Consider the following 13,109-nt stretch of genomic DNA (forward strand, 5'->3'; position numbering starts at 1 on the left):
GTCAGCAAGATATGTTAAGGGTTGCCAATCCATTCGTGCAAAGACCTGGAGAAGCACCATCCACAAGCACTCCTGACAGAAGTTTCTTTCAAGTGCTCTTAATGCCCACAGAAGGAACAAAAGGGAGGCCCCACATACTCAGACTTCAACACTTCAGTTCTTTGCTCATAAGTCAGGCATTTTTTTCTTTTTTTTAGCCTATAAATGTGCCTAGAGAGAACAACTGATCACATAAATGTTTACTCAAGAAAATACAATAAAGACTAGTCTATCAAAGCAAAATTGATGAGAGGAAAGAAAACCTTCAATGTTCCATCAAGTCTTTTTCTAAATCTCCCACTTCTGGTGTTGTTCCTCAGGATTTCTTTACAATGTAAACTTCAAAGTTAGAAAACAAAGTGATAATAACATGCCTGCCCCATGAAGATACTCGTTTTTAGTCTCTCCTACATCAAAAAATGCCCTTATTTACAACAGCATCATATTAAACTAGTAATCCATTAAAGATGATAACCTGGTGATTTTAATGTTGTCTATCCAGTTATTCTCCAGCACATTTACAGTCTTTCCATTCCAATATCGCTTTTATTCAATTGCTTCCTCCACACACAGGCTTTTCACAACACTGAGGTAATGTAAGTTCAATATCTTTCCTCTTATCATTGAACATACCAGTCTCTAACTTCTTCCTTCCCTTCTATCCTATTTCAGTATTTTTTCTAGCATCTTCCTGCTCTGTGCATAGATCTAGTTCAGTTTAATATTCTCACCCTTCAGTCATAAAAATCCTTCCATATTTCTTCCATCAAATGTTGGGAGAAATGAGCCTATCCACTACACAGCCCTCATTCTCCTACTCATACTGCATTAAAATTTAATCCCAGTGTAAAAGCCAAGTCAAACAAAGCCCATGTTACACTATCCTCTGTGCAAGAGGCATATGAAAATCAAGGAACAAAGGCAGCAGGAGGCCTGTATAGATGAATAAGAACCTCCTGACAACTCAAATACAAAAAGAAAGCATATAAGATGCTGAAGGAGGTGCACATGACCCTGGAGAAAGAGAAACATTATCTGACTATACAGGGAAGGTGCTAGAAAAGCCAAAGACTGTCTGGAGTTGAATATGGCAACGGATGTTAAGGACAATGAGAAGGGCTTTACACAGGGACATTAGTGGGGGAAAAAAAAAAACAAAACAAGACTCAGGAAAACACAAGCTTGTTGCTGAACAGGACAAGGACCTTGGTGACAAAGGACATGCAGAAGGCTGCTGTCTGCATCTCAGACTAACCTTCAGGAATCCCAGATCCTCCAGACCAGTGGGAAAGCCCAGTGCAAGTAGGTACATATTAGAGAACATTTAAACAAATTTGGCATATACAAGTGCATGTGACCTGGTGAGGTACACACGTGAGTGCAGAGGAAGAAGTGCCTAGTGTCATTAAGGCCCCCCTCAATTATCTTGAAAGGTCCCAGTGGGTCAGAGGAGGTTCCCAAGGACTAGAAGAAAACAATGTTACTTCTATCTTCAAGAAGGAGGATACAGAGAAGTACAAGCTGGTCAGTCTCACCTCTGTCCCTGGCAAAGTAATGGAAGAAAAACTCCTGGAGATAATTTCAAAACATATGATGGGCAACAATGTAATTGGGAGAAGTCAGTATGGATTTATGGAAGTAAAATCATGCCTGACCAGCATGAAAGCCTTCTACAACGACATGAGGGGAGAGCAATGGATATTGTTTGTCTTGATATTAGCAAGGTTTTCAATTCTGTATGCCATAAAACCCTTGTTGATTAACTGAAGTATGGACTAGATAAACAGACAGTGAACAGGACTGAAAACTGACTGGACTGCCAAACTCAGAAGGTTGTCACTAGTGGCATGAAGTCCAGCTCCAGGTCAATCCACTGGTAGAGTACTCCAGAGTTTGATACTCATCCAATACTTTTAAACATCTTCATTAAGAACCTAGATGATGGGTTTGACTGTACCCTCAGCAAGTTTGCAGGTGATACAAAACCAGGAGGACTGATTGATACACCACTCCATAGGGACCTTGAGATACTGGAGAAATGAGCTGACGTGAGCTTCATGAAGTTCGACATAGGGAAATGCCAATTCCTGCACCTGAGGAGTAAATAAGCCCAGGTACCAATACATGTGGAAGGCCAATGGGCTGCAAAGCAGCTTTGCAGAAAAGGACATGGAGGTCCTGGTGGACAACAAGTTGAATGCAAGCCAGCAACATGCCTTTGCAGCAAAAAACGCCCACAAACTCCTGGGCTGCATTAGGAACAGCACTGCCAGCAGGCCAAAGCAGGTAATTCCTGCTCTTTACTCAGCAATGGTGAGCCAGCTCTGGACTTCCCAGTACAAGACAGACACAGATTAACTGCAGCAAATCCAGCTTGCCATGATTATAATTAAAGGAGTATCTGATACACAGGAGAGGCTGAGAAAGCTAGTACTGTGTAGCTGGGGGAAGAAATGGCTCAGACCTAAATGTGTAAAAATACTTGATAGGAGGCCATAAAATGACAGAGCCAGACTCTTCTCAGTTGTATTCAGTGAAAGGACAAGACCCAGTGGGCACAAATTGAAATACAGGAAATTCCATTCAAACATTAGAAAATAAAAAACTTGTTCACTGTGAGGGTGGTTGAACAATGGAACAGAATGGCCTAGAGAGGTTGTGGATTCTCCTCCCTCGAAGCTATTTGAAACCCAATTAGACAAGGTCCTGAGCAACCTGCTCTAGCTGACCCTGCTTTGAGCAGTGGGTTTAAATTAGATGATCTCCAGAGGTCCCTTCCAATGCCCCAGCAATTCTATAAATGTATGAAAACTCATATATTCAAACTTCAAACTGTTGAATTGGACTGAATTACTTTAAATGGATTTTTGTCCAATGATCAGCAAGATACCCAGTGCTAACAACTACGTCTTAAAAATCACCAGGGTACCAAGAGCTTGGTTTAGGCAGAATTTCATTAACAGTACACATGCTTTCCAAAATAATAACTTATGAAGCTCAGGGAAAAAAAATGCTGTTACTACTGGGAATTGAAACTTCTACTGAAGGTATTTATTCAGACACCTGAAAGCAGAAGATGTTGTCAATAATTTAAGGGCAAGCCAATTTTTCACAAAAGAGATTTCATATCATCCTGAAACTGCCAACAAAGTCTTGCTTGATGAGAAGAGACATTTTTGCTGCCCCAAACCAAAGTCTGACACACACAAATGCAAATACTCAGTTTGAAGTGCCTTATACCACACTGAAATTTGGTGGGAGCAAAAATAAGATCCTTGTCTGTCTTTCTAAGGAAAAAGGTTCTAACTACACTAGAACTAAAAGGGAAGGCAGTTTCACCAAATAAAAAGACTGTAATTGTCTGTCTGCAAAGTGGAATAGGTGCAGTAATTAAAAACATGCCCTTCAGCAACTCAATCGGACTGTATCAAGATCAGTTTTTAAACAGCCTGTACTGGGATCCTCTAAACAGGATCTAGGACCACCTAACATATGAGTGAGATACTGCCCAGGAGCCACAGTTAATCCTGCCAAAAGCCTAGGTGTTTGCTTCTTGGTTTTTGTTGTATGGACAGAAACACTATGTTTTAAGTATGCTTTTCCTGTTCTGTGCAAAAGGACAAACAGTAACTTTCAAATGCAAGACTAGCAGTACTACCTGAATATACACCCTTGGTACGCACCTGTATATAAAGTAGAAAAACTAACAGATTTTCTCAGAAGATCAATCCAAACGCACACTAAATATGGATAAACACTGCTATACAGCTGTATTTTAAAATAAGCTTCAAACTCAACAGAAGTATAATAATAAAGGTTAGGCAAATGTTAAACATCACAGAAGTACGCGGGAATGATCTGGATTGAGAAACTCAAGTACTGAACAAAAGATAAAGCCTTTATCTTAAAAGAATACTACACCAGGTAAGAGCACTTCAGCTTCCGTCACGAATACTGACATGGAGCTATATGCCAGTATACACATTCAGTATACTTCCAATGTCTTACCAATCAATAAGATAGATGTCTGGAGTTAAATTATTCTTTTTGAAGTGAGCAAATAACTTTGGCAGATTTTCTTCAAAGAATACCTCAAATGCGGCAAAGTAAGTCAACATCTGGGAAAATACAATGGGGAGACAAAGCAGTTAGCTATACTCACAGGTTTAAACGTATTTACATGTTGTTGGTTTAATGCCCTTCAAAAACAGGATTATATGAGTTACATGATACAATAAAGAGATAAACATTTACGTAAAGGACAGCATCTGCAAGCACACAGAGTTTAAGATCCACCTATATACTGCTCTTGTACTAAACAATATAATTACTGGTTTGGGTCTTGGCCAACTTCCTTTGGAAAGAAAAATACCAGCAGGAGATAAGTTATTTGCTGATTTCCAAAAAGAACTATGATAACAGAATGGTGCTTTATGCTTGTGGCAGTAATTTAATATTATACTGAATAAAATCCAAAGCTCAATGGATTATAAAATGAAATATGAAACTAAAATAATTTAATAGTCCATGGCAAGAGTGAAGAGTCCAGTTGCCTCCAATGATAAATCATATTCTAATACCAAAGCTTCTTTTTACCATACGTTTTAAAATAAGATAATAGCATTTCTATTGCAAAGAGGGAAAGATGAAGTTCACAAAAAAAAAAAAAGGCAGAGATCAAGATAAAACACATACATAAACAGATTGTAACTCCCATCTGATATCGTAACCCCTGAACTGTACACTTTTAACATAAAGACTTTCATAGTATTTTAAAAACTGAATATTTAGGTCAAATTTCGTAACAGAGGGCACAGAAAATCTTTCAATCCAAGGAAGAGTTAAAAACAAAAGGCTTTTTCAGCTCAGTCCTGCCCTATCCTCTTAATACTATAGGGAGAAAAGCTAAGCAGAGTCCTTGAATGACTCAGTAATTTTAATTATAATATCCCAATAAAAGCAGTAAGGAATGGCTGTGATTTCTTCAAAGTATGAGCTGTATCAGTATGCCTCTCCCCAAAACACCATGACAGTAAAGGGAAAAGAGGAACCTTTTAGAGCCTTTTGTCTGAAAACCTTTTAAAGGATGACAGATTTGTTTCCCAGTTTTTAAAATGTCCTTACAGAAACTTTCTCTTTCATCTGAATGAAGTGACAGATGGTGGACGACCTTCATTAACAATGGCAAACAAAAATTGAGCTTGTGAGTCAGTAAGAGTGTAAGACTTCAAAACCAATCAATCAGAGATGGGTGTATGGGTGTATGGTACAGCAACAGTCATAAAAGTTTAAATGCATGAAATCCAAGCATCACATGAGATCTGTGATTATAAAGAAGGAAGCAGGTAATGCAACAGAGAATCCTACTTCTAAAATGATCTGTTTACATGCCAATACCATGGTGAGAGAGCTCTACTAAAGCATTTCAGAAGTACTTTAGAGAAGGGATCTTACACATAACTGCTACAATCACATCTACTAATAGTAATGCGGGCAGCTCTGTAATAGCAGTTCAGGTATTCAACAAGACATTTACTTAGTAGTAATTAAAAAGAATTCTAGTTTAATGAAACTATAACCAACACAAGAGATCAAGACAAATCAGTATAAATTACTATTACTTCAACAACTAATTTATGCTGGTTTTGTTTTTTTAAAAAAATTATTATATGTTAAGACAAATTAGCATTTGGTTATTAAAAGCTGTAAAACTGACACAAAAAAATTAGGGTCATCTACTCCTCATCTGCTGAGCAGATCAGTGTATTAACCACAGGAAGCCCAAACTGTCTTATTTTATGTCTCACCACTCTGAAATACTCGGTACAAAGTTTTCCTTGTGGTGTAAATCATGGCTTTGTAATTTCCACGATATGTTAATATTCTTTCATGTGTCACCATTTCTACTCTTCTATAAGCATTCATTTATCATGCAGCCTCTATTTAGCCAGGCTAATGGAACTAAATGACACTATCCAAGAGCATAGAAAAAACCCACTATTTTAGCTGAAAAAGAAAAAAATCGTATTCTAGCAAATTTAATTCCAAAATCTTCTTCACAAGAACCATATTTACACACTGAATGCATAAGCATGTCCTCTTTTTCCAAGTACAGTAATGAAGATGACTGATACTGCTTCTAGGAATGCTGTCTGCGCTGTGGTACATCTCATGGGCATTTACAACTGCTGAGATTCAGGGGCTGCAACAGGGAATTACATACTGCTTTTCAGCAGGAAATACTGATAGGATCCTACTCTTTAAGCAGCAAAAGTGATTGTTGTTGATGTCATCCATTTCCTTGCTTTGTTTTTCCCATTTGAGTTCCTGAGAAGCTGATCCTATTTTCATAGTGTTAAAAGGTAAATAAGTGAGAAAGAAATACAGAATGCCATATATTTTACAAAAAAACCCCAAAACCTTTTAAAGTAAACTAAAAGCATTTTAGGAGATGTGTCTTGTTTTGCTATGGTACACAAGTAGCCCAGTGTACATGAGAACAAAGAGTTTTAGAGACTCCAGAGAGAATCAGGCAACCAGCTTCCACTAAAGAATGGAGGGGTCTGCTCATCCAATTGCCCCAGACTTTTTCAAACACAGCTGCTACAATAAGAGATGGGTAACCTGGTTCCCACTACAAATCTATTTTTAGCAACCTATTAGTTTAGGATAAAAAGCACCTTCAAGACACTTTTAATATTAAGGTGTTTTCAGCTTTCACCTACAGCGCTCCATTTGAAAAAACATCTACAATATTATTCTCGTAACTATCCTCTGAGCATCATAAAACATTTTCATTCACTTGCCAGTTCAGAAAGGTTAGTGGGGTGGGTTTTGGTTAAGTTTGGGTTTTTTGAGAGGGGGGTGCACATGTTCGTGTTGGGGTTTTTTTGTTTATCAAGTATGTTGCTTTAAAGTAAATTCTGACTTACTTTCAAAGCTTCTGAGCTGTGCTGGTTTTGGCTGGGATAGAGTTAATTTTCTTCATAGTTGAACCATGACATTAGCCCACTCTTTTTTTAAAAAAAAACTTCTCCTACACATATCTACAACATGTAGATTACAGTTTTCTTGCATACTTACAAGGCCATGGTCCACACGGAAAAACGCCATCTGACAGGGTTTATTTAAAAGGTTAGAAAAAGCAATGAAGGCATCTGCAGTATCCAAGTTCAAGATCAATACTGCTGCTATGAACGACATGCCCTGTACCTGAAAAAAGAATTGTTACCGTTCAGCAATAACTGTATTATTCTTTCAAGAATACTGACCCATTTTGTCTTCATAATCACTAGTGTTTAATGCACTTGCTAAGTTGCTGAATTTTGCAAAAAGTTCAGAAAGGCAGGATTCTTTAACCCACATGACCCTCTGGTACTGAATGTTCAGAGCATGGAAGCTAATGATGCCCATGCTGCCTCCTTTAAAAGACTCCCAAGTAAAACTCCTAAGACAGGCTAGGATGACAGCACTTTCAAATACACAGAAGATTTTTTTGATGAATAAGTTGTTTCTAAGTAATTTCTCTTCTCCTAGGGATGAGTCAAAGATATCTTTATTTGTGAAAAGCTGGACTAGGGCACTAGAGACAAAGCCTGCTCTTTCCTTTTTCAATCAATTACCAGCAGCTACAGACAACTGCAGACTGCAATGACTCATTTACAAGCAGTAGCATTTTAAGATTAAGCTCTTTCATTTACCATAATTTCATGATGCTGTTGCATTTTTCTACAAAGTATGCTATGGAATCAATGCTGAATCTAGGCAAAGCTTGCTCACTCAAAGGGTGTAGCACTGCCATTGCAGAGTCATGTGGACCAAGGTGTGACAGTCCTTCCTGCAAACCTGAGGAACAAGCTCCTTCCCAACACAACAACAGGTTCCATGCCAAATGAAGCACAACACCCAATCTGCCCTTCTCCTGGTTTCCCAGCAGTCACACTCAGCAGTTTTTGTCAAGCATTGCATGCTACTCAGAATAGGAACATTATCATTCTACATTTGCCTTCTCTAAAACAAGTGTTCTCAAATAAAGAATAAGCTCCTATATGTATGTCCCTGCTCTGAGAGAAAACACTAAATGAAGTATCTGAAATCCACTCCGTCCTCTCATAATCGCTACTTCAAATACTTCAAGGGAGCTCACATAGCCTCAACAGACATTGCCTTAAAGGCTGTTCCAGAAGCTCACAGTGCTAAGGCACAGAAATGCATATCAAGAGGAGAAAGATACTCAACAGAAGAGTCCCAGTAAGACTGCCATTAATAACAGTACGTACTCCAAAGGACCAATTTAACTACATCTTCTGACTCCAGTTTTCAAGCACTACAAATATGTACTTTTGAGTTTTCCAATTAACCTGTAAAAAGCTTAAATCTAGCCACAGAACCTTATATACGCTTCTCAAGAATGTACTAGAACAGAAGAAAGCACGCAGAAACTCCACAAGTATTCCCAAAATCATTTTACACTGGTCTACAAAGGACTGATTAATACAGTCCTCCCTCCCCACCTCCGAAAAAGAAATTCTTCACTTACATAGCCCACATCAGGTCTGTAACAAGTATAGGCTCCTAAAATACTGTGCAATGTGTCATGGTAAGGACCACCCTATAATTAAAACAAAAACAAGACAAGACATCCAAGTATATAACAAACATGTTAAAAAACCTTCAGTGCTACAGACAGTATCTATTATTTCTGATGGACACACTAGTTTCCCATGCAGCTTTGAACAGCCTCAAGTCTTTCAAAATAATTTTGGCTTTAAAAGCACTAAACAGCCCTCCATACCATATTTACTACAAATGCATACAGTTCATACATCAGTTACATACTAAATCTTTATACAAGAGGAATGTAAGCCTAAAATATTCCTTATCACTTAGCAGCACTTTGACAATATGCCAAGAAAGCAGAAAACAGTTAAAATAACAATATGCCATAATACACACAGAGCATATCAAGAATGACATGTATAGCTAAAAAGAATTTCACATTGTTGACTATTAACAGCTGCTGTATCTTACACTACATACTGTAACAGGAACTTCCAAAGGGAAAAGTTTTTCACCCAAAAACGTTCATTAATGACAATATGAACTTTTTACAGAGCTACTGAAATTTGTGTACAGAAGGACAAAATATCTAGTTAAAATGAGTCATGAAAGCATACCAAAACCATACAAGTTAAACTGGTCTTGTATGGAACCAAAAAAAGGCCATCAAATCTTGCCTGCTTGAGCTGTGCTCTCTCTCACTTACGTGTCTTTGCAACCCAGCAGGGTGTTGATTCACTGACTTGAAAACACTCACCTGCATCACTGCATCAGACAGAAACCAGCATGAATAGGGCTAGATGAATCATGATGATTAGCCAACAGATTGGTTTTCTGCCTCTTCCAAATGTATAGTACCTTGAGGTTACTCTTTTCTAGATTATTTATAGTTTTCCATTTGTCCTCTCAAGATGTGTACTCCTTCAGATTTGAACTCAATGGGCTGTTTTAACCAAGGGACAGGCAAGATTACATAAACTTAATTTCTCTGAGAAGTCAAGACAAAAGTTAACATCACTTACTTGCTGGAATATGCAGAGATTAGGAAATGTTCTTGAGATATCCAGTTTTATTAACTCCAAGCTTGCTTCTCTGTCAGCTGCAGAAAACCCAGCATCTACAAAACCCAAAGTTACTCCATTTATTACATGGATCAGCATGTGCTTTTTTTCCCCCTCAGTAAGGGTTAGCTTTTGAACAGTTCATTTATTTTGATGCGAACGCTAGGGAATAAGGGTATAGACAGGACAATTCCCTGAATTCAGCAGAGGCTAAGAAGCATGTACGTCCTGACTCAGAGCAACCCTACAGTGCACATTGACCCTCAGTATGTTTTGAAGCGATGGGGGGAAAGACACAGGGCAAGGCAGGCCAGGCACTTTACTAGTATCTGCTGACAAATCATTAGACAAGACATAAGACTGTTAACCTGTGACCTCTAGCCCTCAACAAGGCTTCCCAGTGGCTCCTGAAGTAGCTGCCTCTGTGGAAAGGTTGTGGTGGGAGAGAGAAGTTCTGCAGCAGCAGCATTTGATGGATTCCGCCATACTGTCAGTTCTCCTTCCAAAATCATGTTTGTTTACTCCTTGCAGGTGTTGTTAAAGATTATGGACACTGCAATACACTCTCCGTAACTGAAATGGATCTCATATGCAGTTAAGTTTCTAAAGTATTAGTTTTCTTTCTGATATCAAGAGATTTTACTTTTATTTTGTCTGTTCTGGTAAGGATTGTTGGGAATTACCTAATGCTACTTACTGAGAAATCAAAAAGGAAGTGTTGTCACTAGTCAATGCCATGACTAATCACATGAGCACCTACACTCCAGAAAATGAAGTGCAAGAGGAAGTTGGAAACATACTAGATGTCATCTTATTTAAAATGCAGACAATGTTAAGAAAACAAAGTAGGGGTTTTCCAATCAAAAATATTTTTCTGTTCATAAATGCCAGTATGTATGTTCTTCTTTTTCTGCTCAGCATAATTACTTACCAAAGGCAATTTCAAACATCTGCAAGTACATTCTCTCAAGAACAGAAAACTCTTCCAATCAATTAGTAAATTTCAAACCACTTTGTCTGCAAAAATAAATTACTGCTCTCTGAAACACACCCAAGAGATAGGCTCAAAGCTGCAGTAAGGGACTAAAACACAATTTTCTGCTATAATTTGAGTTTCAATTCCAAAACTACAGTTGCAGCAAAGTATTTTAGTATTGCAAATCGAATTATAATCCACAAATTTTCTTAGTTTTCCTACAAATTTACATCAAGTAAGAACTGTATCTAGAGACAGTTTATAAAGAAAAATGAACGTGTGTTTTATAAGAGACCATAGTTTCATCAAGAAGAAAGAATACAGCTATTTCTTGCTTCCACAAAAAGAAGTTTTCTTTTTACCAGACACATCTTTACAGCTGATTTTTTTTGGTTTAAAATCTACAATTTCATTTTAAGGAACAATTTTACAAAATCTCTTATGCTGTAACACAGCACAAATCATTCATGAAAAGTGTACCTTCACATTCTACTTCAGCCCCTCCTGTGCTAAGTGATCGCCATTTCTCTTTGGCACGAGCCAAGCAAATATCATACAATTCTGGAAAAAAAAAGAAAAAGAGAAAATCAAGTTCACTATTTGTATACGCTTATACCCACTGTCAGGTACTACCTACCATATGAGCAATGCTGCCCCAGTAATTACAAGTAACAGTGACTCTAACATAGTAGTTGAACTTCTAAGAAGGTTATGGTTCTGAAACACTTGTTCCACTGACCTATAATTTATGTGAAAAGGAAAGGCAATCTACGCAAAGCTGCATTTTATGTTCAAGCATTTACTTTTCTTAAAGAGCACTGATGTTCAAAATTATAGTCTGAATGGATAACTGGGATAAGTCTAGTAAATTCCATGTAAGAACTACCTCCAAGGTAACTAAGTCAAGCACAGAAAAGCAGCACAATGCAGCAGGAGTACAGGCAGTCTACCACATTTCTATGTTGGAATTAATTAGATATGTTAGTCTTTCAGAGCTGTTTTTTTGCACTCTGAAGTAGCACATGATTTCCATTGTTACAAACACACACCTAAACAAAAATACTAGTTTTCCCATGGGTCTTTTAATCTCTCACAAACCTAATGTCTTGCTCTAAATCAAAGGAAGCACACTATATGCATACTCATGGGCATTACAAAAAAACCCAACAATTCCAAGTTTCAAAAAGAAAAAAAAAGCTTGAGTCATTAATTCTGATCATCTCCATCTAACGTCAAAGCAAGACACAGTAACAGCAATAATCAGAAACAATTCACAGCAGCAGTCCTGGGACAGCTACAAGATAAAAAGACACTGTATTTTTGAACAAAACATGTCAAAGCACCACAAAAAAAGCGTAACTAAGATCACATCTCCTCACACCCACACCTCCGGTTCTGATACACCATAATAAATACAAGACTGTCCCCTTCCCCTCTCTCTTTGCAAAACAACAGTCTTACCATGGGTGATGTTTAACTCGTTGCCAATTGCCAAGCTCCAGACTTTGCCTCTCACACTTGGTGGAATGCCCTGCCACCATAGCTCTCGAACTTTACGGGAACAACACCTGTTTAAAGTAAAACAGATTATTCCAATATTTCATTGCCAGCTGAATTGCAAATGTTTCCTCCTACCAGTACTAAAGGGATCCAAACCAAAATAAACATTAACAGGCCAGGAAGTCAAACACAATTTGCACATATCCATTCCTTAGTATTATTTTGCTTTGAACTGTAACGGAAAGCTTCCTTCTTCCAAGTTAATGGCTTATTTTGACAGGAGCACTACAATCACGTTATTTGTAATCTGCAACCACAGCTGACCAGCAAGAATCATAGGGGACAGAAATAAATGTAAACAAAACCTGTATCTATGCCACTGCCTATGCTAAAGACTGGACATCTCCATGTAAGATTAAACACAGAAACAAGTTATGGAAGTCTACCCTCTCCCCTCTGTCACCACCCTGCTGTGCAAATAAGACATGCAGTTTCCCACTCAGCTTTACAGCTCTAAACCGCCAGAAAAATGCATGAAGATGTAACAAGTAATAACTTTTAGGTGGCAGCACAAAAGATGTTTTAACAGAACATAGGCTTGGAAATGGTTGCAACTGATGTTCATCAGTCTGATTGCCCAGAAGGAGGACCAGAATAGCACCCAAGCACCAATGAAAGTTTGTGGCAGTGACAAAAACCATAACAATCCATTTATCTAAAAGCAGAATCTGAACTAAAATGTATAATAGTGAATACAACTGCAATTTTGAGTGCTGTGGAAGCTGGTTTAAGTTGTTGATGTGGTGGTTATACACCACCTTTTTTTTGTCAGACTCAAAAGTAGAGGCTAAAATAATACGAATTTTGCATTTTGTTTTCACTCTTACATGTTGTCTTTGTAAATTATGATTTAGCTACATTGTCAGGAAAACACAACAGCCACCATTTTCTGATGCTACTTAGTGTATGGTCTG

At 37.9% G+C, this 13,109-nt stretch overlaps 1 protein-coding gene across 1 annotated transcript in view; it reads right to left on the reverse strand.

Moving 5' to 3' along the window:
* Positions 1-13,109, reverse strand: part of TBC1D14 (TBC1 domain family member 14) — a 68,632-nt gene that overhangs the window by 12,883 nt on the left and 42,640 nt on the right. The window contains exons 6-11 of the mRNA XM_026846705.1: positions 12,097-12,203; positions 11,116-11,196; positions 9,621-9,715; positions 8,579-8,650; positions 7,123-7,251; positions 4,048-4,157 (exon numbers count right to left, since the gene is read on the reverse strand). Coding sequence (XP_026702506.1) covers positions 4,048-4,157; positions 7,123-7,251; positions 8,579-8,650; positions 9,621-9,715; positions 11,116-11,196; positions 12,097-12,203 — 594 coding nt within the window. The remainder of the gene's footprint in view (positions 1-4,047; positions 4,158-7,122; positions 7,252-8,578; positions 8,651-9,620; positions 9,716-11,115; positions 11,197-12,096; positions 12,204-13,109) is intronic.

The sequence above is a fragment of the Athene cunicularia genome, assembly GCF_003259725.1.
Source record: "Athene cunicularia isolate RWA chromosome 4 unlocalized genomic scaffold, athCun1 chr4_part1, whole genome shotgun sequence".
In the NCBI taxonomy this organism is placed as follows: domain Eukaryota; kingdom Metazoa; phylum Chordata; class Aves; order Strigiformes; family Strigidae; genus Athene; species Athene cunicularia.